We start from the raw sequence: 24,716 nt of genomic DNA, 5'->3' as shown, positions 1-24,716 counted from the left end.
GCGCACGCCTTTAATCCCAGCACTCGGGAGGCAGAGCCAGGCGGATCTCTGTGAGTTCGAGGCCAGCCTGGGCTACCAAGTGAGTTGCAGGAAAAGGCGCAAAGCTACACAGAGAAACCCTGTCTCGAAAAACCAAAAAAAAATCTGCCAGCGATAGGAATGGGATCCCTCCCTACCAGTTGAGGCCTGCAAACTTAAAGGCTATGACCCCTGTTGCTGGCTGCATGCCAGAAGTAGACGGTAAGGTCCTATTATTGAAGACACACTGTGCGCTTTGGCTACAGGGCACAGGGAAATCCAGCTGGGACTGGTCAGCAAGCAACCTCCCTGACTGCTGGGTTTTATGGTTCCAAAAGGCACTATGCATTCTCCGAGGGCACAGTTCTTTACCGACAGTCCAGCTCAGTTATAGATCCTGTGTTCTCTGTAACCAACATGCCAGGGAAGACATGCCCACGGCTGCCATCGTAGTATAACTGTTAGGCATGCAACCAAGTGCTTTCTTATGGGAGGGAATCAAGCGTTGGTACCATTAGCAAGGCAAAGATCTGTGGCCGGAGCTTTCAGCCTCCTCAGAGGGAAACTTCCCCTTCCCTTAGCGGATCAAGCTTTGAAAATCAGTAACTGCTGATGTGGCACAGTGACCCACTGCTCAGTGGTAAATAGGGGGGAATTCACAATCTATATCAACCCCTCCAAGACTCAGGCAACATGACCAAAGAGGGCAGAAAGAATCCAAGAGTCAGAGGAAGGGACGGAGCCTTATGTAACTACGTCCTCTGGAAGGAGGAGGGGGCTCGTAAGACTGGAAGTTCATGAAACTCACAAGATTCAGGAACCACAGAAAGTTCTGCAGGAACAGTTCTATTAAGTCTTTAACCACTGCTGCAGGGGAGGAGACTCTACTGTGGAGTGGCCTGCAAGGTAGGCAGGGAGATCAGAGATGTGGCTGTCACTAGTCATCACCCATGGGGATGGGCCCTTGGGTGACACAGCTCGCTTTGAGTCACTTACACACTCCTGTGAGTAACTCCTCACTCTTGCTCCTTCGGTCTGTTGCTAAGTTCTCCCAGAAAGCCACACAACAAGACACATCCTTTCCTTCCCCTTTCTGGCCAACTATGTAGACCATGCTGGATTTGAACTCAGAGCTCCACCTACCTTTGCTTCCTGAGTGCTGGAGTCTGGAGTTGAAGGTGCGTTACCACATGCACAGTTGAACTTACTTTCTTAGCGCCTCCTCTCCAGAAGCAAGTCCTTTCTCCCCACTGCCCTTCCTCTTGCTTTTCTAGGGATGGGGTGTCCATCTGTAAGCCCAAGGCTGTGCTGACACTCATGATTTTCATGCCTCTACCTCCCAAAATGCTAGGACCAATGGTTTCTGGATTCCATCTCTATTTCCCTGCTTCCTGTTCATTCCTCGGACTACACTAATCTGGTCTTTCCCTGCTTAAATCATTTTTTTTTTTTCCCAAAGGTTAAAATTTACCAAGTGAAATAGGTGTTTCTCAGCTCTGGTCATGTCTTACCTGGCCATGTTCGTCACTCCTTCCTGTAAAAACTCCCCAGGTTCCCGGAACCTGGCTTTCTCACCTCTGCCCATCCCTTCTGAATCTTTCACCAACCTCTTTTGAATTTTTTTTAGATTTATCTTTACTGTTTTAATTGTGTGTGTGTGTGTGTGTGTGTGTGTGTGTGTGTGTGTGTGTGTGTGTGTACAGGTGCCCATAGAGGCCAGGGGCATCAGATCCTTCTGGGGCTGGAGTTACAGGTGGTTGTGCGGTGCCTGACTTGGGTGCTGGGAACGGAACTTGGGTCCTCTGGAAGAGCAGTACCTGTTCTTAACGACTCATCGGCTCTGCAGTCCCACTAGCCATTTTTTTTTCTCTTTTAGCACATACTGGCCCTGAGGTTGATGAGCTCTTCCTGCCTCTGCCTCCCAAGCGCTGGAGTTACAAGTGTCTACTACCATGCCCAGCCACACTTCATGCCCAGCTTCTTTTCTTCTTTTGTTTATTTTATGTGTATGAGTGTTTAGCCTGTATGTATGTGTGTGTGTGTGTGTGTGTGTGTGTGTTGTGTGTGTGTGTGTGTATACCACCTGTGTGCCTGGTGCCTGAGGAAGTCAGAAGAAGGCATCAGATCCCCTGGGGAGCAGATGAAGTCCTGAGTAAATATGTATTGTTGACACAGGCACAACCACACCAAGGACTCCAATGCCTCAGGCTTCTGGAAATGGCGAAACCTTGCCTGGGTGAGGCTCAACAGCATGACAAAGCCTTCCTTTGGTCTAAGTACAAGTGTTTACAAGTTATTGACCAGTGTGTGCAAAAATTAGCAGCTGCAGCTTCCTCCTCCTGGGACTAGCTAACCCCTGCTCTTTCGGCTGCACATAATAGTGTTTCTGAGTTGTCGTCCATCAGAGTGGGCATAGCACACCTGACCCCAGCCTTTTTTTTGCATGCCTATTCCTCAGTGCCTATCATCTCTTCACTCCCACACCACCCCAGTCAGGTTTCCAGGACCAAGCTGTGCAGGATGAGGCAGGATCCCTGTCAACTGGGGTTACAGCTGGTTGTGAGCCCACTGTGTGGATACAAGGAACTGAACCCCCGGGTCCTCTGGAAGAGCAAGCAGTCAGGGTACTTAACTGCCAAGCTCTCTCTAGCCCTGTTTTAACTTAAAAATCACATTTACTTATTATGTGTCTGTGCATGCATGTGTGAGTGGGCACATGCGTGTGGAGGTCGGAGGACGACCTGTGGGAGCTGGTTCTCTCTCTCCATGCATGTAGGTTCTGGAGGTGACTTGGGTCACCAGGCTTGGTGGCAAGCACTTCTACCCACAGGAAGCATCTCACCACTCTTTTTTTTTAAATGCCGAATGTCATTTATTGAAGGAGGGAGGAGGTCTTGAATACAGGCTTACAGCACAATGGGAGAACCCCGGAGGGCAGAAGTTTGCTACTGATGTTTTACAATCTTGCATCTAAGCTGTTAATGCCCATTATGCAGGATACACAGACAAGGAACTTCCCTTAAGCATTCAGGAGGGTGGAACCCGGCAGGGAATTAGCATAGGGAGGATATCAAAGTCAAGGTCAGCAAGCAAGGCAACAGTTATCCAAAACAGGGGGCCAGGGCTCTACAGGTCCCCCTTTTACTAAAAAATTAGCCTCTGACTTAGGTTGCGTGAGATGTCAGCAGGTCACCTTACCCATCATGGAGGCGCCTGTCCAGGCCACACAGGTGTTCTGTCTTAGGTTGGTGAGTGCCCCCCCCCCCCCCCCCGGTATTACCCGTCTCTGAATACTCATTATCATACAGGCTCAATCATGTGTGAGCTGCAGAGTTAAAACTACTGCCAAAGATCTCAAAGTGGCGCTGGGTTTGCAATCTGCATGTTCGACACATAAAAGACCAACAGAAGTCCTAACCCACCCATAGCAAAAGCCGGTAGGCTAAAGGCAACTGAGCCATTCCCTTCCTTAACGAGCCTTACTCTTTATCAGACTCCTAAACGATGCTGTTCCCATGTTCTGCTCTTGCTCCTTTGTTCTTAGGAATGCCATTCAGGACCACAAATTCCACAACAGTCCTTAAGTCTGTACTCCAGTCCAGATTACTCTGCCACACTTCGGGCCCATATGTCCAGTCGCCATCTTTCTTTCCCACAATCTCTCGGTGTAGCCACATCCTGGGACTCCCTCTCACGATCCTCCTTGCCCTCAAATCTCACATTCTCAGTGAATTTTCCAAACTGACCTTGAGCTCTATTTATTTATCCCTGTGCCTATTTATTTACAGTGGAGCTGGGGTCTGAAGCCAGGTCTTGCACATGCTAGGCAAACACTATCACGGAGCTACACTTCCAGCCTCAAACTGTGTATCTGTAGATGCCATCCCCTCCCCACGGTTCTAGTTCACCATCAGCACGCGCATTTCTGCAACATCCACCAGAATGTCTGAGTCACCCTAACATGCTAACAGTGTAAGACACAAAGGGTCTCCAGTGCCCACCTCTCATCTCTAACCTTGTCTGCGTCTGCCCACGTGCTTGGAAGTCCGAGTCACTTTACTACTGACAACCCCACAAACTATGCTGCTTTTGGTCTTCATCTTTGTGCGCTGTTCTCCACCTGGGAAGCCTTTTAATGCCTGCCTCTGAACTCAGCTTTCTGTCTTTTTGTTTGTTTTTATAAGACAGGGTTTCTCTGTGTAGCCCTGGCTGTCCTGGAACTCACTCTGTACAGCAGGCTGGCCTTGAACGCCGAGATCTACCTTCTGGGTGGTGGTGGTGGTGGTGGCCTGGTCTACAGAGTGAGATCCAGGACAGGCACCAAAACAACACAGAGAAACCTTGTCTCGAAAAAACAAAAACAAAACAAACCACCAAAAAACAAAACAAAAACAAACAAACAACAACAACAACAACAAACCAGAGCACTGGCTGCTCTTCCAGAGGACCAGGTTTAACTCCCAGCACCCACATGGTGGCTCACAACCATCCACCACTCCAGTTCTAGGGGGTCCGACACCCTCCACTGGCCTCCGCGGGCACTTCATTTACAGCGTGCCGGCCAGACACCCATATACATAAGACAATTTAAAAAATATATATTTAAATTTGCCACGTCCATTCTTTCGCAACTTCATGGAGGAGCAACCCACACCTCCGTAAGACCCACACTCGGTTGGAGGATGAGATGGGGCTAGCCAGTGTGAAAGCCAGCTTGGAGCAGGCAAGGAGAGCCGGCCTCCAACAGAAAAGCGCCTTGGGCGTTCGTCCTCAGGGCAGACCTCACTCGCTAGAAACGGGACAGAACCGGAAAGAGAAGGAGCGCCGCCCTGCACAGCGCCAGGGAGGGTCGAGACCCCGGATCCCGCAGCCGCCCGCCCGCTCGCCCCGCATCTCTGCGAGCACCCGCGCCAGGTGACCAGGCCCGCGCGGCCCAGGGGGGCGGGGCCAGAGCGGCCCCGCCCCGGCCCCGCCCCGCCCGCGCGCCTGCGGGCCGGCCTCCGGTCACGTGACGGCGGCGCAGGTGAGCACCGCTTCCGGGTCGGGCTTCGGAGTCGCGGCCGGCTCCCGCTTCCACTCGCTGGGGTGCGCGGGAGACTATGGCGTCCTCCTCCGTCCCTCCCGCCGCCGCACCCGCGGCCGCGGGAGGCCCCGGCCCAGGATTCGGCTTTGCCTCCAAAACCAAGAAGAAGCATTTCGTGCAGCAGAAAGTGAAGGTGTTCCGGGCCGCCGACCCGCTGGTGGGCGTGTTCCTGTGGGGCGTCGCCCACTCGGTAAGAACCGGCCGGACCCCCCCCCCGGCTCCTGCCCCTCCATCTGTGGGTCTCCCCGGGCCTGCGTCCAAAGCTCCTGGCGCGGCCACCTCGCCCCCTGCCCCGGCCTGGTTCCCAGCGCACCCTTACCCGGGGTGTCCCTCGGGCGGTCTTCTGGTTGTAGACTCTTGTCTCTCCCTCTGTCCTTTACTCCTCCCCTAGAGTTCCATCTTCTCCACCTGAAATCCAGCTCTGTGCCTTGACTCCTTCCTGCCGGGTCCGCCCTCAGGCTACAGGGACTGGCCAGAATCCGGCTCCAACCAGAGGGACATTAAGGGGAGTGGCTCTATAAAGGGTTGTTGGTGAGGTCTGGGTGCGAGAGTGCATGAAGCGGGGCGGGGGTACGCCTGCCTGGCGAAGGAGGTGGTTCGATTCCCCTCTCCACCTTGCTTTCTAGCCTCAGCCCTTGACTTTCGAGCCTTGGCTTTGTCTGGGGATAGCTCTAGGTTTTTTGGATCTTCTAACCCTGCTTGCCCTTTTCCGGGGACTCAGCATTTCAGAGAAGCTACCCAACTCTGACCCTAGGGGGATGCACTCAATCGGGACGTAATGCATAGATGCCTTTGGTCTTAGCTGTATCCCCACTGTTGGCTGGTGTGGTGGTATTTGGTGTAAATGGAGTAAATTGTAACCCAGGAAAAAGCCGAGGAGCTGTGGTCCCAGGGTCGTTGGGTTGTTTTTTTTTTTGTTGTTGTTTTTGTTTTTTTGAGCTTCGGAAGCCCGAAAAGGGCTCAGAAGGGTGCAGCTTGGGAGTCCGGAGGAGGCCGATGGTCCGGTACACCTCCTTTCATGAGGACGTCTTGGAGACAAAGCTAGGGACGTGAAGTGTAGCTGGTTTTTTCCTTTCTCAGATCGGGAGTAGGAGGGATGCAGTGATCTTCAGCTCCACGGGGACTATTTTGGTTATCAGCTTCTTTGAGTTGCAGTCTTGATATATGGTTGTGGAGGTGTAAGGGGGTGAGGCAGAACGCCGCGTTCTTTATTTGTAGTTGGAACATCACTGGTGGTCAGGGAGGCCCCTTTTGCTGCTCTCTCAGCGGTGGCATCTTGAGTGAGTATTCCATTTGAGGCACTTGCTGTGGGCCAGACTAATGGAGGTAATGTTTCAGTAGAGGTACCTTCCAGGTGATGTACCCATCCCTGTGGAACACACACCGGGGAGGGTTTTCCTCTGGTAAGAATTGGAGGGGTTACCTGTAAGACCCGCCTCACGCTCTTGAGGTAAAATACTTTGTAGCGCCAGTGCCCCACTTCCCAGCCAGCACACATGTACCTCAAGTGTGTAGCACAGAGAAATTCCTTGAACATATGCCTTCGTGATGATTCAGCCTGCTTAGCAGGTGGCGAGGAGGGGGCAGGAAGAGCTATAGCTGACTTTTAGGCTGGGAAATCTCAAGTGGCTCTTTTTTTTTTTCTTTCTGGAGGAATATGTTCTGTCCTCCTTTCTCCTGGGGACAAAAGCAGTCGCATGCACTGCGGCATGTGGGATTTAGGTTAGACCGTAACCTCTGTTGAATAATGATCGCGTAAGGACAGACAAGACATTCATCTATCGATCTAATAAACAGTTCGGGACCACCGCGTGCCAGACACAGTGCTAACTAAACAGCTGAAAGACCAGCCATCAGAATGGGCCCTTGCCCTTGAAGAGCTCAGAGCTGGGGGAGGGACTTAATGTAAGCTGGGGATTAGAGTCCCCAGGCAGGCAGATGCACTCTTAGAGGCAGGTGGGGGTGGGGAGAGGGGGCATAGTAACACCGAGGAGAAAGAATGAATAAAAGAGAAAAGAGCCCTGAACTAGTGGGCTGCAGGTCTTGGGGACTGAGGAGAGCATGTGCTGCCCCCATCCTTCCTCTCGCTGGTTGACTGCGCTTAGGGAACAGACACCTCCTGAGCGTATAGACTCTGCAAGTATTCATTTCCTCAGAGAGCAACTTGACTTTTGGCCTAGGCCGGTGGGTACCTACTGCCAAGATCTGGGTCAGAGTGATCTGGAAGTGTCCTCTTTGTAAGGAGTTACTCAGAGTATACAGACATTTCATTCCTCATCACTGTTGAGCACCGCCCCCCCCCACGCCCCCCAAAGTCCCATTAACTCTCTGCACTTTAAAAATACCTTTTCTTTCCCCTAACAAAGCATGTAACTGTCTTGGGTTTTATGAGTTTGGTTTTTTTCCTCCTAATTTTTTTTTCTCTAGAATTTCTCACAGCTTTAAAAATAGTCCTGATTGCTTGCAGGGCTTGCCAAATATAAAGTGGCTGTTGTGAGCATGAAGTTCCTCGGGGGTGGGAGTGTGAGGAGCCGTGTGAGGGTGACTGACATCAGTTCTTGGGTAGTGGATGGGCTAGGGTACTTGTCTCACTTCTCACAGATGTGCCGCCGCCGCTGCCACCGCCGGTGTTAAGGAGTGGGGTTTGAGTTGCTCTTTCTGACTCTGGCCTAGATGAGGTGTCTCACCGCCTCCCTCCTTGTGCTCTGGCTCCTCAGATCAATGAACTCAGCCAGGTGCCGCCTCCAGTGATGCTCTTGCCAGACGACTTTAAGGCTAGCTCCAAGATCAAGGTCAACAATCACCTGTTCCATAGGTAGGTGGTCTGCACCTTCTCACAGAAATCTAGAAGAGGAACGGCAGGGGGGTCTGTGGATGGCTCACTGGGTAAGGAGTTTGCAGCCAAACCTGAGGAAAAGAATTCAATGTCCGGAACCCACACGGTGCAAGGAGAGAACTGACTGACCCTCCAGACGAGTTTTGTGACCCACACCACCCACACTCACACAAACTAAACATTGAAAGAAAGAAGCAGGGCCCAGGCCTGGTCGAGCACACCTTTAATCTCAGCACTCAGGAGAAAGAGGCTGTCAGATCTCTGTGAGCACAGTAGTGAGACCCTTTCTCAAAAAAAAACGAGAGAGAGAGAGAGAGAGAGAGAGAGAGAGAGAGAGAACAGCAAATAGTTTTAAAATGTTAAGTGAGTTGAAGGTTTTAGGTATAGAAGTTAATTTACAAGTGTTGCAGTCTCACATTCATTCTAAAGCGAAAATTCAGTGTTGTGGGAAAAAAAACAAAAACATCTGAGGGCCAGCAGATGACTCAACAGGTAAGGGCTCTGCTGACCAAGCCCGACAACCTGAATTCAGTCTCGAGGACACACGTGGTGGGAGAAGAGACCCAGTGCCTGGAAGTTGTCTTCTGAGCGCGCGCACACACACCAGAGTAAATAAATAAATAGCTGCATGTGGTGCATTAATCCCAGCACTTAGGAGGCAGAGGCAGGAGGATCTCTATGAGTTCGAGGCCAGCCTGGGTCTACATACCGAGCTACAGTACAGCCAGGACTACATAGAGAGAGCCTGTCTCAAAAATAACCAGTAAATAAATAAATTTAAAAATTTTAAATGTAAACATTTCCAGAGTACTTACATTCATATATACACACACACACACACACACACACACACACATGCATACATACACACACACATATATATATATATGTATATATAATATATACATACATATATATCTGTTATCTTTTAGTCTGTTCCATCAAATAAAAACATTGGATTCAGCCAGGCAGTGGGTGGCGCAGCACACCTTTAATCCCAGTGCTTGGAAGGCAGAGCCAGGCAGATCTCTGTGAGTTCAAGGCCAACCTGGTCTATAGAGCGAGATCCAGGACAGGCATCAAAACTACACAGAGAAACCCTGTCTCGAAAAACCAAACCAAACCAAACCAAAACAAAAAAACAAAAAAAAAAAACCATTCGGATTCAGGTCCCTTTATTATTACCTTCTGTAGGGAAGGTGAAAAATAATGGACACCTCTCATCCCCCTTTAGTACATTCAGAATATCAATAAATACTGTCACTTTAAGGATATTTTTACTGAGCTTGAGATTTAAGGAATGCTGCTGTTTAGATGCACAGTAAGCCCCTGCTGTACTTGAACCACTTACCAGCCACATGACCCGACTCAGGCAGGCCGCTCGGTCACTCTGAGACAGTCTTCCTTTCTATAAAATGACGACAGTATGTCTTTTAATGTACGTGAAGGAGCCAAGTACAGGAATGAGAGGATGAGGCAGGAGCATCAGGACCCAAGGCCCGCCTCTGTCACCAAAAACTAGAACAACAGCAACAGCAAAGTTGGGCCTGGGAGAGGCTCCTCATCAAAGAGCACTGTACAGCACACACTGAGACCCGAATCCCCATCACCCACGTAAAGAAGCTGGTGTGGCTGTGTATTCCCATTTTCCCAGCGTTGGAGGAGGCAAAGGGAAGCGGAGCCTGGGAACAAGAATGCTACAAGAAATGCTGGGCTTTGGGCTCATTCTCAAAGCAGTAAGGTTGGGGGGGGGGACGGGAGGCAGTGATAGAGGAAGGTACAGGACATCGCCCTCTGGCCACCATATTTGAGCACACAGGTGTATGCACCCACACACTCAAGTGCATGCGTCATACATGGGCACACTTGGAGTGCACACTCCACCTAAATAAAGGCAGTAACTAACGAACTCCTTTACAGGATTTAGAGAGCTAAATCAGGCAGTAGTGTGGTGATTATAACAATTGTTTGTAAAGTGAGTGTTCTGTTTTCTTACCTTTTCAGAGAGAATCTTCCCAGTCATTTCAAGTTCAAGGAATATTGTCCCCAGGTCTTCAGGAACCTCCGTGACCGATTTGGCATTGATGATCAGGATTACTTGGTGAGTCTGTTGTGGGGTGTGGGTAGTCCCCGGCAACTAGAAAGTCTGTTAGACAGTTAAGTTTAGAGAACCGAGAGCCTTGGTTAATAGTGTCTTTAAGCATGTGTGAGTGAGAGAGTGTGTGTGTGTGTGTGTGTGTGTGTGTGTGTGTGTGTGTGTGGTCATGGGCATCTTTGAAAATGTAATGAGACTAATCAAGCTGTTCTGGGGGAGGCCGGATGTATATATGTTTAGAGTTCTACATTCACTTTCATTCCATTATGCGAGGTAACCAAATTAAGAATCCGTTGAAGGGATTTGTTGCATCTTAATTTTTTTTTTTTTTTTTTTTGGAGACAGGGTTTCTCTGTAGTTTTGGAGCCTGTCCTGGAACTCACTCTGTAGACCAGGCTGGCCTCGAACTCACAGAGATCCGCCTGGCTCTGCCTCCCAAGTGCTGGGATTAAAGGCCTGCGCCACCGCCGCCCATTTATCGTGGTTGTGGGTGGCTTTAGTGGATGTGTGTATGTGGGAATCAAGGGAGAACTTTCTGGAATTGGTTCTTTTCTTCCACCATGTGGGTCCCGGGGTTTAATTCAGGTCGTCAGGCTTGGGAGCAAACACCTTTCCCACTGAAGCATCTCAGTGGGCTCTATTGCAGAGTTTCATCCACTTGGAGAAGCAGTTAATGGGCCGTTGTGCTCGTATCTGCCCACACATGGAAAGTATACGTGCTCATGGGCTGTTCTCTGTCTCCAGGTGTCCCTTACTCGAAGCCCCCCAAATGAAACTGAAGGCAGTGATGGTCGATTTCTCATCTCCTATGATCGCACTCTGGTCATCAAGGAAGTGTCCAGCGAGGACATTGCCGACATGCACAGCAACCTTTCCAACTACCACCAGGTCAGGCCTCTCCAGCCCCGTCCTGCCCTCCTCAGCCCCAGAGCACTCCGAGGTCCTGTTCTTTTCTCCCTGTGCGCGGTGTCTCCCCAGCAGCGCTGGCTGTCTTCTTTGTGAGAACTCAGACTGGCAGAAGCACTCAAAGGCCTCTGCATGCCTGCTGTGTTTGATTTGACAGAAGCGTGCCATGTGTCCCTTCCCATTGACACCAGCATCCAAAACCACCGTCTCTGTTCATTTTCCATGCACGAGCTTGGAGGTCAGAGGACCACTTTCTGGAGCTGGCCATCCTCCCTCCCGTCATCTGGGTCCCAGGCATCACACTCACGTTATCATGCTTGGTGGCAAGTGCTCATACCCACTGAGCCACCTCACTGGCCGCCAGGAATTGTTTTGTTTTATTATTTTATGTTTGTTCCTGGTGATTGTCGGTGCACCGTGTGTGTGTACCTGGTGCCCTCAGAGGCCTGACGAGGGTGTCAGGCCCCCCGGTATTGTAGTTACAGACAGTTGTGAGCTGCCATATAGGTGCTGGAAGTCAACCCGGGTCCTCTACAGGAACAGCCAGTGCTCTTAACTGCTGAACCACTGCTCTAGTCCCTGATATTTTTTTAATTAAAATTTTTATTTTTAAGTTGGGTGTGGTGGCAACACACCTTTAATCCCAACACTTGGGAGGCAGAGGCAGGCAGATCTTTGACTTCCGAGGCCAGCCTGGTCTACGGAGTGAGTTCCAGGACAGCCAGGGCTACACAGAGAAACCCTGTCTTGATGAATCAAAATATATATGTATTTTACATTTGTTTATTTACTGGGAGATGCACACATGCCACAGTGTGCTTATGGAGATCAGATAGCTCCGGGGAGTTGATTTTCTGTGTTTATCATCGTCTGGGGTTCCAGGGACTGAATTTAAGCTGGCAGGTTTAGACAGAAGCAATTGTGGCTGCAGACCCAATTTGCCAACCCCAGAGCTGGTTTTTGAGTGACTAGAAGTAGAGGTTAGTCATTGGACAAGGTGGCAGAGAGCATCTTAGGCAAAGGGAAGTGGTATTTGTTAAAGCATGGAACCATGAAAGTGTTTGGTGCTAGGAATTGCAAGAGTCCTAGTGTGGCTGGGGTGTGTGGTATTAGGAAAATTAAGCTAGAGCCCAACTGTGAAAGGGCCCTTAAGTCACAGAGAAATCCGGGCTTTGTCCTGAAGGTGGTTTTCAGGGAACTGGAATGTGTGCTATGTAGAAATAAAGGGCTGGGCGTGCAGCGCACACTAGCGTGTGTGAGGCCTGTGCTCTGTCCTCAGCACCACAAACAGAAGAAGAGAAGGAAGAGAACGTCTAGAAACGTCCCTCTGACAGCTTGTGGAAGATAGACTAGAGCGGGCACACTGAGAATGGAGGTGACCCCTCTGATGGCATGTGGCAGATAGACTAGAGCGGGCACACTGAGAATGGAGGTGACCCCTCTGATGGCATGTGGAAGATAGACTAGAGCGGGCACATTGAGAGTGGAGGTGACCCCTCTGATGGCATGTGGCAGATAGACTAGAGCGGGCACACTGAGAGTGGAGGTGACCCCTCTGATGGCATGTGGAAGATAGACTAGAGCGGGCACACTGAGAGTGGAGGTGACCCCTCTGATGGCATGTGGAAGATAGACTAGAGCGGGCACACTGAGAGTGGAGGTGCCAGTTTTAATAGTGTGGGTGAGAATGAGGAGAGTCCAGAAGAGAATGCGGCGGGCATGAAAGACCTGTGAGGACATGTGGGAGTCAAGGCAGCGGGGCCTCTGAGTGCCTGGCACCACTTGTCAACACCCAGGACACAGAGAAAGGGATAGGTGTCTGGAGGAAGATCGTGCGGGTGTGGACATAGCTTCTGCAGTTCATCCCAATTTCAGTTGTCCATGAGATGACTGGGGTGTGGCAGAGATTAAGGAAAGAGTAGACTAGGAGCTCTACATCAGTGAGTACTCATAACTCCACTTATTGCCACTTAAAATCACCATGGTTTGAAGGGAAGACTGTGGACACACATATGCATGCACACACACACACACACACACACACACACACACACACACACAAATACAAATAAATAAAAATAAAATCATTCTTAAAAATACTATAGGTGGTGGCGCACGCCTTTACTCCCAGCACTCGGGAGGCAGAGCCATCGGATCTCTGAGTTCAAGGCCAGCCTGGTCTACATAGTGAGTTCCAGGACAGCCAGGGCTACACAGAGAAACCCTGTCTTGAAAAAAACGAATGAATGAATGAAAGGAAGGAAGGGAGGGAGGGAGGAAGATAACCTTTGAGGGGCCAGAAGTGCTCCTGAGGGAGATGAGGTATGGGCGGGCAGTTCGGGTTATTACTGCCCCAGGTGCGTCAGAGAGGATTTAAGGGACCGGAGGGCACCAGGGGGGAGTGCGGTGGGTTGTCAGTAGATCAAGTGCACAGCTGTGATAATTCAGACTGTCGTCCCTGAATTTTGAAACCCTATTTTGAAAAACCAAAAAATAAAAATAAATTAAATAAATAAGTGTTTATTTTAAAAAACAAAAACAAGACAATCCAAATTAATTGCAGGTCTCCTTGTAGACATTTATACTAGCCCACCAAGAAGCATTGGTTTAGATAAAATCATTTTATTGATAAGTAAAAGTTTAACTCTGGCTGGGCGGTGGTGGCGCACGCCTTTAATCCCAGCACTCGGGAGGCAGAGCCAGGCGGATCTCTGTGAGTTCGAGACCAGCCTGGTCTACAGAGCGAGATCCAGGAAAGGCGCAAAGCTACACAGAGAAACCCTGTCTCGAAAAACCAAAAAAAAAAAAAAAAAAAAAAAAAAAAAAGTTTAACTCTGGTTCTGTGGCTATTTGCACCGAGCCTAAAATAAGGATAACAACACCTACCGTCCTCATTTTGAAAAAGGCAAAGGTAGCCAGGCAGAGTGGCTCGTTCCTATTATCATAACATTTAGAGGCTAGAGACAGAGAGGTGAGGAGTTCAAGACCCACCCCAGCTATGTGAGACCCAGACTTTAAAATTAAGAGAGAATTGTAAATAGAAGAGACCAGGAGGTAGGGGTTCAGAAGCTGGGTGACTCTGTAACCTCTGTGCTTAGGTTTCCTCCCGGGCCCTGGAGCAGCTTGGATTCCTGTGCCCGAGCTGTTTGTGTGTCCCGCCACCCTTTCCTTATCCTTCCTCTCTCGCTTTCTTCCCTAGTACATAGTGAAGTGTCATGGCAACACGCTCCTGCCCCAGTTCCTGGGCATGTACCGAGTCAGTGTGGAGAATGAAGACAGCTACATGCTTGTCATGCGGAACATGTTTAGTCACCGTCTTCCTGTGCATAGGAAGTATGACCTCAAGGTAAGAACAGGGCAACCTGGGCTAAAGGAAAGGCTGCTCTAGGCCTGAGAATGGCGGAGGGCTTGGGAGGGCAGTGCGTGACGGAGAGACACAGATTTGATGTTCACTGTAGGAACCAGGCTTCTGGTTGTCCCTGCTAGTTTTTCCTTCTGACTTAGTGTCGGTCTCTCCACAGGGCTCCCTAGTGTCCCGGGAAGCCAGCGATAAGGAAAAGGTAATGTTCCTTTCAGGTGATGCCGTGAAGGATGGGGTGGGTCAAAGGAATTGCTTAGGATGAAGAAGCAGTTCTCCATAAGGGATACAGATCACCAGCTGTTAATTCTCACCTTAAACTACTAGAAAGAAAAGAGATAATCAGTCGCTGATCTGGGGGAGCAGTGGGGTGGCAGTGTTGTTGGTAGTATTGGTTATTCTGTGTTGAAGGTTTGGAGTAGGTGGGAATGCCAGGTGTGAAGAGCAGAGTGCTCATTTTCCATATCTCATCCAGAGCTCTTGTGTTCAAGTAGCTGTTTTTACTGAGGAAGAAGGAAGAAAAGTCAGTGTGGAGGGTGTGGACTCCAGTCCATAAGCAGACAGTAGTGGGTGTAACGAGATGCAGCTGACTGAGCCCAGGCATACCGCCACGTAGGGCTGCTGCTGTCTTCGAAGCTCTGGGGTAGAGAGATCCCTGGATGGAGGCAGGGTTCTCTGAGACCTCGGGTAAGGGAAATGTTCCCAGGACATTCTTTTCCCTATTCTAGGTTAAAGAACTGCCTACTCTTAAGGATATGGACTTCCTCAACAAGAACCAGAAAGTGTATATCGGTGAGGAAGAGAAGAAAGTGTTTCTGGAGAAGCTGAAGCGAGATGTGGAGGTAACGATCGGGGTCCTTAGAAGTGCCCTATTTAATAAAAGAGAAGGAATGGCTATTTTGTTCTTTAAATATTTTTGCTTTTTGTCTTCCATTTGTGGTACAAGGTTTTTCTTGAATGAAAGGCTGGGGATGAAACAGGAGAAACCCCTGGGCCCATTGGTGGGGTAGGGAATGGGATGGGGCACTGGCTAGGGGTCGTCAGAGGGTGCTTTAGATTCCAGGACTCAGGCACTAATTCGTGGTGGTACACTGTGGCCTCAGTTTATATACTCCTTTCCCAGAAATCGAAGGCGGGAGACGGACGGGTGGTGGCTGGGATTGGGTGGGAGACCTGGGGTTTCTGACTTGTCAGTGGGTCTCAGTTTCTAGTGCAGCTGAAGATCATGGACTACAGCCTTCTGCTGGGCATCCACGACATCATCCGGGGCTCTGAGCCAGAGGAGGAGGGGCCCGTGCGGGAGGACGAGGCTGAGTGGGATGGGGACTGTAACCTGACTGGACCTCCTGCTCTGGTGGGCTCCTATGGCACCTCCCCTGAGGGCATTGGAGGCTACATTCATTCACACCGGCCCCTGGGCCCAGGAGAGTTTGAGTCCTTCATCGATGTCTATGCCATCCGGAGTGCCGAGGGTGAGAGAGACCCTGGAAATGTTAAGGGGGGTGGTGGAGATCCTTGGGGGACAGAGACCAGGGTGGTGGATGGAGAAGCTGATCATCTTCTCACAACCAAGCTGGCTCCAGGGGAAAAGGAATTGGGACTGTATGTACCCGGTCCTCATTGTTAGCCTCTCTCCCCAGGGGCCCCCCAGAAGGAGGTGTACTTCATGGGCCTCATTGACATTCTGACACAGTACGATGCCAAGAAGAAAGCAGCCCACGCAGCCAAAACCGTCAAGCATGGGGTGAGGGTCCCCCAGAGCCTTTCCTTTCTTGTCCTGACTGTCCCTGGAAAGAGGGCCTCTGGTGTCATCGTCAGAGCAGTGGGGTGGCTGAGGGAAGGCAGGAGGTCGGAAGGTGGTAGGACTTCTCACACACCGTTCCCTATTTCTTCTCACAGGCGGGGGCAGAGATCTCGACTGTCCATCCTGAGCAGTATGCTAAGCGATTCCTGGATTTTATTGCCAACATCTTTGCCTAAGAGCCTGACTCTGTGGTGATCACTGCTTTATGTTGAAGGTGGTGGGTTCTGAGAGTCTTAGGGGAACTGGATTGGGCCACTACTTCTCTTCTTTGCTAAATTCAGGGTGCAGGCTCCTTCCATCCAAATCATTCCATCTTGGTGGATAGGCTTTTCCTGCCCGAGAAATACACTGTCCTCTCTCCCCATGTCCATTTTTCTGCCCGCTCTCCTCGCTCCCACCGAGCCCTCTTGCTTCATTAGAGTGTTGTTGTTGACTCTCCTAAGTGCCTTGATCTTTGAAAAACATCTTGTTTCTATGAAATAGGAGGAGCTGGGGGTAGGGTTGTTTGCCATCTTCGAGACCTGACTGGACAGTGGATGTGGCTCAAGCAACTACCCCAGATGCACTTCGCTGTGTGGACGAAACTGAATGTCTGGATTTGCTGATACCATTACAGGGCTTTGTGGCATGCTTCCTCCCTGTAGGCCCTGGAATGGAAGGCTCTCAGGAGACTCCGATGTGGGTGCAGGCATTCACACATGGACAGTCTGGCATGGAGGTGAGGTGGAGAGTGGTCAGCAGGCTGGCACCTCACAGAGGCAGGACCTAAGCGGACTTTTGTGACTATGCAGAGAATGGAGAAGGTCCCTGTCAAGCATTGACTACTGTCCATTCTCTTCCTCCATCCCACCCCACTTTGATCTGTACCCATGAGGACTTCTGGATGCAGGAGCCCTGGCATGGCCAGAGCGTCCAAGCCTAGGGCCAGGTGTGAGGCTTCTGTGCTGCACCTCCCCAGAACCTTGCGCCTTTGCTGGGGATGGAACCCTTCGGCGAGGGGGAGAGAGCAGCGGAGGCTGGGAGGACTGGTCGGAGTGCGAGGTTCATTCCTGTGTGAAGTTTCCTTTCTTCCTGTCCAGTTACTCCCAAGGTCCCTTTCTAGTAGAAGGGAATACTGCGTGTGGGTCCGTTTCCATCATTTCGAGAGGACAGAGATCTTGAGTGTGGGAACCTCCCCATCCCCTGGACATGGTACCTAGCACACTTCCTCCCTCTCCTCAGACACTGTTTTTGGTTGAATTGTTGTCCTGTTCCCTTCTGTCCCATCTTTCCCTGCTAATGTGTCTCCCAGGGGACAGATGGCCTTCTCTGTCATCTTCCCTTCCCACCCCCAGAGAGGAGTCAGAGCCATAACTCAGTCACCCAGTCCCTTCCAAAGATAGCCGAGGTAATTCGTGATATCCTCAGAATGTAGAGGAACTCAGGCATGGCAGCTCATGCCTGTAAAACCCAGCGCTGAGGAGGCTGTGGCAAAGTGAGTGACAGTTCAAGGCTAACTTGGACAGCCTGGGCTACAGAGTGAGACCTGGTCTCAGGAAAACTCAAAAAAGGTATGGGTTTGAGCACTGGCAATTATAACTCAGTTGGTGGAGTGCTTGCCTAGCATGTACAGAGCCCGGGCTCATCTCAGCACCACGTAAACCAGGTGTGGTGGTGCACTCCTAGAGTCCTAGTTCTAGGGACGTGAAGGTAAGGAGGATCAGGTATTCAAGGTCATCCTCAGTTACATAGCAAGTGTGAGGCCAGCCAAGGATACATGAGACCGTCTTGGGGAAAAAAAGATTCCAGATGAGACAGATTGTCGTCTCTGCCCAGAGCCTTTGGAGCCAAGACACTCACTCTTGCTGTTCTGTCCCTCTTCAGACCTCCACACTCGTGGGGTGGAGGGTGGGAGGTGGGCAGTGAGGGCCAAGCAGCTGCTCTGCTGTGTAGCTGACCTGACCAGTCAGTCTCCTAAGAAGCCACGCGGTCCTCAGGGAGCAGCTCCCCTTTCACCTTTAACCAAAGGGAGCCGTGAAAGGAACGGTGGTCGTGGTGGGAGGGACCTACCTGCTAGGTCTCTTCATCTCACAGGCGACCTTTCCCTGTTGATGCAATAAAGCCCCATGACACCAGCAGCTGTTCATTGGAACTGGATTCTCTAACCATGAGGTTGTGTATTATGGGCAGTATGGTCATCTTCATTCATTGCTTCTGTTTTCCATCATTTTGTTTTATTAATAAAAATCTGTATTTACTCCCAGTATCACAATAAAATAAATTATTCGATCCAAATCATTCACAAAAATGTTTTTTCCCTTTGAAAATGCTGGGGAATCCTGCGTTCACAGGATGCAGAGGCCAGCTGAGGAATACTGGTCTTCAAGGTGGTGATGGGCTCCTGCGTATGTGGGAGGTTCCTAAGATGGTGTGGACTTAGAGGTGTGGGGTGGAGACACGGGAGTGGAAGACATTCCTCACCTTGGTGGGAAGTGAACACGAATGGTGGGCAGCCCTGGTTACTCCATCTCTTAACTTTAGTGGGCCTCTCGGCATACAGCTGTTTGGGAAGGCGTTCTCCGTTCACCCAGGCTTCCTGGGAAAGCTATCTACTTAGAGGGCAGGAAGAGGGAACAACAGGGTCCTGGGAAAGTGAAGGAGTGACCAGGCCTCCAGTCCGGGGCAGGGCGAGGGGGATGGAAAGGGGAGGATGACGTGGTTGTTGCTAGTCTGGGAGATTCAGTATGTCTTGGCTGAGGTCTTGGCTGGTGGAAAAACCTGGCTTGATGTGGCCCCAGGGAAGTGAGTTGCAGGAGGCGGAGACTGCTCTGGTGGGAAGCAGAGCAGAGATTTTTTCCCCCCCTTTGGGAATTTTTAACTCTATTTGAGCCACGTACTTGACACCAAAACCACCCCAAGCCATTTTTTTTTTTTAAGGGAACTATCCACTTCCCATCCTGCACCAACCTGTGTCCCTATTTGAGGGGAAACCAGTCACCCGGTCCCCATCTGGCCATAGGCTGTGGGGGGGTCACCGGAGGTAACACTCCAGGAGGAGGAGGCGAGAGTTGAGGGAGGGGAGGGGAGGAGTCGTCACAGGGTTTATTTTGTAGTACCGAGGCTTTCCTTTTCACCCCAAACTCTTCCCATCATCCCACACCTCTCCTTTACAGCCTTAAGATCTCAAAAAAAAAAAAAAAAAGGCCGTCCCCTCCAAACCCGTGCACCCACCGGGACGGCTCACGCACCCATCCCCGCACCCACCCCCTCACTGCAAAGGTGCCACGCAGCCGGCGGGGGGAGGGAAAACGGGGAGCGGGCCCCTCCGGGAGGGATCTCACCTCCTACCCCCGGGTCCACCCTCCCTCCCAGGCCCGGATCCTCCTGCGCCTCCATTTTTGTTGTGGGCCCGGGAGGCAGGGGCTCCGGGGTGGGTAGGAGGGGTCAGAGGGATCGGCAATTCTCGCCCGCCGTCCTCCCTCCTCCTCCCTCCTCCCGGCCCGCCCGCCCGCCCGCCCGCACCCCGGCATCCCCTTCCACCTCCCCGGGGTCTCCCCCCTCCCGCCCCTTGTTGCTAAGGCCCGGACCGTCATCCCAGCAACAGCCTCCTCAGTCATGTGACCGGCAATGGCGGCGCGGACGGGAGGTAGGTGAGCCCGGCGCCCCCACACCCACCGCGTGCCCCCGACCCTCCCCGGGGCCCGGCCCGCACCCCCGCCAGCCCCCCGCTCCCCTCCTCCTCCGCCGACCACCCCACCAACCCGCGCGCTCGCACCCCCGCGCGCACGGGGCGCTGGCCGGGAAGGAGGGCCGCGGCCCCGGGCCCCATCCTCCTCCTCCTCCTCCTCCTCCTCCCGGCACCTCCAGCCCCGGCCTCCATCGGGGGGTTCAACCCCACCCCCCCCGGGCCGCGGCCGGGTGGACACACGCCCTCACCCAGCGGCGGGGGACTCCGGGGCTCCCCCGAGTAGGGATGCGGGAGTTGGTGTCGGGTTGGCTGGATCTGGGGGCAGGTCTGGGGTGGGGGTGCCTCCGGGGACGCCCCCTCCCCACCCCCGCCACCCCCCACCCGGGGACCCTTGCCCTTTCCTCGCCGTCCCTTGCCAGGGCCCCGCGGTCTGGGAGGGAGCCGCCGGTCCCGCGTCCGGCCTGGTTTGCCCCAGAGGAATGCGAGACCAGACTAAACTGTGGCCCCGCCTCCCTGCGCCGTGCCAGCAGGGCTTGGAGCTAGGACACCTCGGTCCCGGGTCCTCTCGGCCGGCCGGGGTGGGGGCATTCCACCGTGCACATCACGGACCCGGGCCCTGCGGCCTGGCACTCCAGGGTTTCCTCCTCAGGGCCCTGGGATGGAGGGAGGCACGCACGGACAGCGGCTCCTTCTTGGGATGAGTCAAGGAATCGAGGTCACACCAATGGCCCCTCTTCCTGATGGAGCCGCACTTTGTTGTGGGCACAGACCTGGAGCTGGATGTGTGACAGGCCCGGGGGTGTGGTGGAGACGTGGGGTCCCTCCAGCTGTGCTCCTGCTTGAGCCCCGCCCCTCCTAAATGCAGACCCAGGAGCTGACAGAGCTCTGCGGGCCCTGGGTTTAAAGGTGACAGGAAGAACTTTGTTACTGCAGGGACGGATACCACTTTGCTGGCGTCCCTAGCAGACCTCGGCTCTCCAGGAAAGAAAGGCCCCTGTCGGCAACAGGGACTTGAATTATTTGAGGATGTGGAATAAAGAAATGAGTTGAGGAGCCTAGGAAAGATTTCTGTCAGTGGCAATCTGAGGGAGGTGGCAAGTAAGACCTTCATCCCCAAGGGCCTTTCTCTGCACCTCGGATCTCTCTCTGCACTGGGGGAAAAGAAGAGGAGATAGCCTGATGAAGTTCCTGGAGCAACTTTGAGAGGCTGGGCATGGAATTCTGCAGGGGAGGCGAGGACACAGAAGTGTTTTGTTTCTGGGCTGGCTGGAGAAATGCTGTCGTAACTCTTTACCTTCCTCGTCCCCAGCTCTGGTCAGCTGAATGTGGAAGTAGAGAGACTTCTGGCACCACTTCCATGGTCTTTTCAGGTACCTGCACCCCAAAAGAACCCCGGTTCATGTTCCTCCCGTGTTCCGAGGAATCCCATGTCTGGTAGTCCTGCTCAAGGTCCCTGTCTGTTTCAAGGGCTCCTGAGTTGGGGCCTGTGGGGGTTGGAGAATCTGTTTCTTACTTCCTTTTTTTTCCCATCCCACTAGGCCACACGATCTCCAAGTAGCAGGGAAAAGGAGTGAGCCTGCATGCCAATTCTAAGCTCTTCCGGATCAAAGTGAGCACAAAGGAGGGGGTGGGAAGCCTCCCTCCCCATTTGAAGAGCCTTTTTTTCCCCCCACCCTGAGGGGAAGGGACAGGTGGTTGTGGTCAGGGGAGAAATGAAGGAGGCAAGCTTGGCTTAGATAATAATGAAATATGGAAACTCTAGTTCCCCAGCAGGTGCTGGTAGACAGGGGAGATAGGAAAAACAAAAAAACAGTGTTGGCGGGTGGCCTTGAGGAGAACAGGGGTGATGTGGGGTTTGGAGGCACCTGGAGTAGGAGGTGTGTCCGTGGGGTTTGGAGGCACCCGAGTGGGAGGCGCGTCTGCGTGTCAGGTGGGGACTCCCACTCTGAGTCCCTTCACCCTGGGGGCAGTGTCGTTCGTCCTGTCCAGAATGGCAGCCTGCGGAGGCACCTGCAAGAACAAAGTGACCGTCTCCAAGCCTGTGTGGGACTTCCTGAGCAAGGAGACCCCAGCCAGGCTGGCCCGGCTTCGGGAGGAGCACCGAGTGTCCATCCTCATCGATGGAGAGACTTCTGACATCTACGTGCTCCAGCTTTCCCCACAGGGCCCTCCCCCAGCCCCTCCCAATGGGCTCTACCTGGCCCGCAAGGCTCTCAAGGGGCTACTGAAAGAGGCAGAGAAAGAGCTGAAGAAAGCTCAGAGGCAGGGGGAGCTCATGGGTTGCCTGGCTTTGGGGGGTGGCGGGGAGCACCCCGAGCTGCACCGCCCAGGTCCACCTCCTCTTCGAGCAGCCCCGCTCCTGCCCCCAGGAGCACGAGGGCTCCCACCTCCCCCTCCTCCCCTGCCCCCTCCACTCCCTCCGCGTCTTCGGGAGGGGGCTGAAGAGCAGGAAAGCATCTGCCCCATCTGCCTGGGGGAGATCCAGAACGCCAAGACACTGGAGAAGTGCCGACACTCCTTCTGTGAGGGCTGCATCACGAGGGCCCTGCAGGTGAAAAAAGCCTGCCCCATGTGTGGCCGATTCTACGGGCAGCTGGTGGGCAACCAGCCCCAGAATGGGCGGATGCTGGTCTCCAAGGATGCCACCCTCCTGCTACCCAGCTATGAGAAGTACGGCACCATTGTCATCCAATACGTCTTCCCGCCCGGTGTCCAGGGGGTAAGAAGACCACAGCTCTCCCTGCCCGATGGTTTTCTCCAAGTTCACTTTCTGACCTAAGAAAAATAGGGGATGTGGGCGGTGTGTTGTTAGACCTGATGTTAGGCATGATCCGCTCTTGCTGTCGCCCAGCATGCCTTAGGATGTGCTCTGGAGCTGGTGGGGAGGGGGTGGCTCCTTGAGGCCCAGCTTTTTTATCTCCATGACCCAGAGGCACATGTAAAACTCAAGTATGAGGTCTGGAGTGTAGCTCAGTGGTAGAGCACATGCCTATCATATGGGGATCCCTGAGTTCAATCCCTGCCCCCAAGAAAACCAAATCAAACAAGGAAAAAACACCAAAAACTTAAAATCAGATAGGACAGAAAGGCTTGAACTAGTAACCTGGCTCATGTGGATATGACAGACATTCTTGGCAGAAGGAAAGTCTGGAGTTGGTGACCCAGGTACAGGCAGGGACCTGGCCATTCTAACAGCTGGGGTGCCCCTCTGTTCCCGATCATAAGACAATAAAGTCTTGATGAAAGTTAACTCTGAAGGGAAGACATAGAAAAATGGAAACGTGAGGCAGTGGCCGAGCGTTAGTATTTGAGGTAGAGGGAATGCCAAAAGATAAGTTTTTCTTGTTGTCACATTTTTGCTGAGTTATCTGGAAAGTAACTTCCATCACTTCTGAGAGTCCATTTGTCCCTGAATTGAGACTTGAGGGATTAACAGTAAATTATGTCCAGATACAGGCTCCTGCTGCCCAGACCCCAAAGCCACCCCTCCCCTGAAAGGCTGTCAGTCTGTTGGGAATGCTCCGATGAAAGGGCGGGCCAGAATGACCCTCCACTGGGATCCAGGCCTTTGAGACACTGCTCTCTGCCTCCTCTGCCTCCTCTCAGGCTGAACACCCGAACCCAGGAGTTCGGTATCCTGGTACCACACGGGTGGCCTACCTCCCGGACTGCCCCGAGGGCAACAAGGTGCTGACCCTGTTCCGAAAGGCATTTGACCAGCGCCTCACCTTCACCATTGGCACGTCCATGACCACAGGGAGACCCAATGTCATCACTTGGAACGACATCCACCACAAGACCAGCTGCACAGGGGGACCCCAGCTGTGCGGCTCCTCCTCATTTCCTTCCCCCTGGCTCCTCCCCTTCTTCCCATGTCTACTTTGGGAGAGTCATCTGTCCTCTCCTCTGGGAGTCTCCTAACTGGAGAAGACCACCCATCACTTCCTCAGTCTGTTTTCATCTTGGTCCTGATGTGTTCAGCTTAACAAACAAAACAAAAACAAAAAGCTGCAGACTCTGGCTTATCTTAGTTTTGGAGGTCCCTCCTCATGGGAAGTGGGGAGGGGTCTGAATCTGGCCTCTCCGCAGTCACTCAAAATGAGGGTGGGTAATAATGAACAGATCCAAGCAGCTAACTCTGACCCTCATCTCTCTTTGCCCCAGGTTTGGGTATCCGGACCCCACCTACCTGACTAGGGTGCAAGAGGAACTGAGAGCCAAGGGTATCACAGATGACTGAAGGCCACCCCCCTTTGCCAAGGCCCCTGCCGCCCTCTTCCACTGGGATCCAACGGAAGCCTCTGTTCTCCTCTCTCTCTGCCCCCACACCACCCACACGAGGGGATTTGTCCGACTGAGGTGGGAGTTCGGTGGGGAAGGGGACAGTCCCTTCCCCTGCCCCCCACTGGCCAAGTGCTTCTGTGGCCTGTGAGCCACGCCCTCTGCAGAGGCTGGTTCGGGGCTCCCTCCCTGCACTCCGTGTACATACTCTCTATACCCCTGCTCCTCCAGTGTCCTTGGCTTTTCCTGGTATGCACTGTTGTCCAGTGACTGGCTGAGAAAGGACCTGGGTAGGGGGACGGAGGTCTCGAGCTCCAGCCCCTGGATACTGTACTGTCTCACCTTGGACTGATATTAGCTGCCACCCCCCAGCCAGCTGTGCGTTAAGATAACAGTAGTCCTACCTTAACGGATCCTTTCTCTCCTGTGTCTGTCTCTGTCAGTCTGTCTTTCTCTCGCTCTTCTCTACCCCTATAAGGAGCCTCCTCACCCTGTTCTGGAATTGCTGCCAGACTGTAGCTTTTAATTTAATAAAAATAAAGTAAAATATGCAACTCTATGCCACACCCGTTTTCTGTTCCTTGGGCAGGGTGGGGGTGGGGAGCAGGCCCCGCTGAGAAGGAGCTGGGGGAATGGGGAATCCTTGCGTGCCTGCACAGTCCCTTTAC

General features: G+C 52.5%; 2 protein-coding genes and 1 long non-coding RNA gene across 6 annotated transcripts; 2 read left to right on the top strand and 1 right to left on the bottom strand.

Moving 5' to 3' along the window:
* Nucleotides 1-5,033: 5,033 nt before the first annotated feature.
* Pip4k2c (phosphatidylinositol-5-phosphate 4-kinase type 2 gamma) lies at nt 5,034-18,377 on the top strand. Of its 2 annotated transcripts, XM_052753551.1 has the most exons (11): nt 5,178-5,291; nt 5,493-6,381; nt 7,819-7,916; nt 9,942-10,038; nt 10,777-10,920; nt 14,138-14,284; nt 14,460-14,498; nt 15,025-15,138; nt 15,501-15,768; nt 15,937-16,040; nt 16,196-18,377. In XM_052753551.1, the coding sequence occupies exons 3-11, from the start codon at nt 7,852-7,854 to the stop codon at nt 16,274-16,276; spliced, it is 1,059 nt and encodes a 352-aa protein (XP_052609511.1). In that variant the 5' UTR covers nt 5,178-5,291; nt 5,493-6,381; nt 7,819-7,851; the 3' UTR covers nt 16,277-18,377. The 2 variants fall into 2 exon arrangements, with proteins under 2 accessions (XP_052609510.1, XP_052609511.1); XM_052753550.1 differs by lacking the exon at nt 5,493-6,381 and having other exon boundaries at nt 5,034-5,291.
* LOC128119876 (uncharacterized) lies at nt 17,982-19,477 on the bottom strand. Its single transcript, XR_008221722.1, has 2 exons — nt 18,561-19,477; nt 17,982-18,480 (listed from the first exon to the last, which is right to left on the bottom strand). It is a non-coding gene; the product is annotated as an uncharacterized LOC128119876 (long non-coding RNA).
* Nucleotides 19,478-19,611: 134 nt separating this feature from the next.
* On the top strand, nt 19,612-24,607 carry Dtx3 (deltex E3 ubiquitin ligase 3). 3 transcript variants are annotated; one of them, XM_052753553.1, is made up of 6 exons: nt 19,612-19,725; nt 21,077-21,137; nt 21,306-21,376; nt 21,757-22,486; nt 23,374-23,591; nt 23,932-24,607. In XM_052753553.1, exons 3-6 carry the CDS (start codon nt 21,348-21,350, stop codon nt 24,005-24,007), a joined length of 1,053 nt encoding a protein of 350 aa, XP_052609513.1. In that variant the 5' UTR covers nt 19,612-19,725; nt 21,077-21,137; nt 21,306-21,347; the 3' UTR covers nt 24,008-24,607. The 3 variants fall into 3 exon arrangements, with proteins under 3 accessions (XP_052609513.1, XP_052609512.1, XP_052609514.1); XM_052753552.1 differs by lacking the exon at nt 19,612-19,725 and having other exon boundaries at nt 20,170-21,137; XM_052753554.1 differs by lacking the exon at nt 19,612-19,725 and having other exon boundaries at nt 20,173-21,137; nt 21,738-22,486.
* Nucleotides 24,608-24,716: the final 109 nt, after the last annotated feature.

This window comes from Peromyscus californicus, unplaced genomic scaffold (genome assembly GCF_007827085.1).
Source record: "Peromyscus californicus insignis strain IS unplaced genomic scaffold, ASM782708v3 Scaffold_24__1_contigs__length_46423439, whole genome shotgun sequence".
Lineage (NCBI taxonomy): Eukaryota > Metazoa > Chordata > Mammalia > Rodentia > Cricetidae > Peromyscus > Peromyscus californicus.
This window is presented reverse-complemented; position numbering and strand designations above follow the sequence as displayed.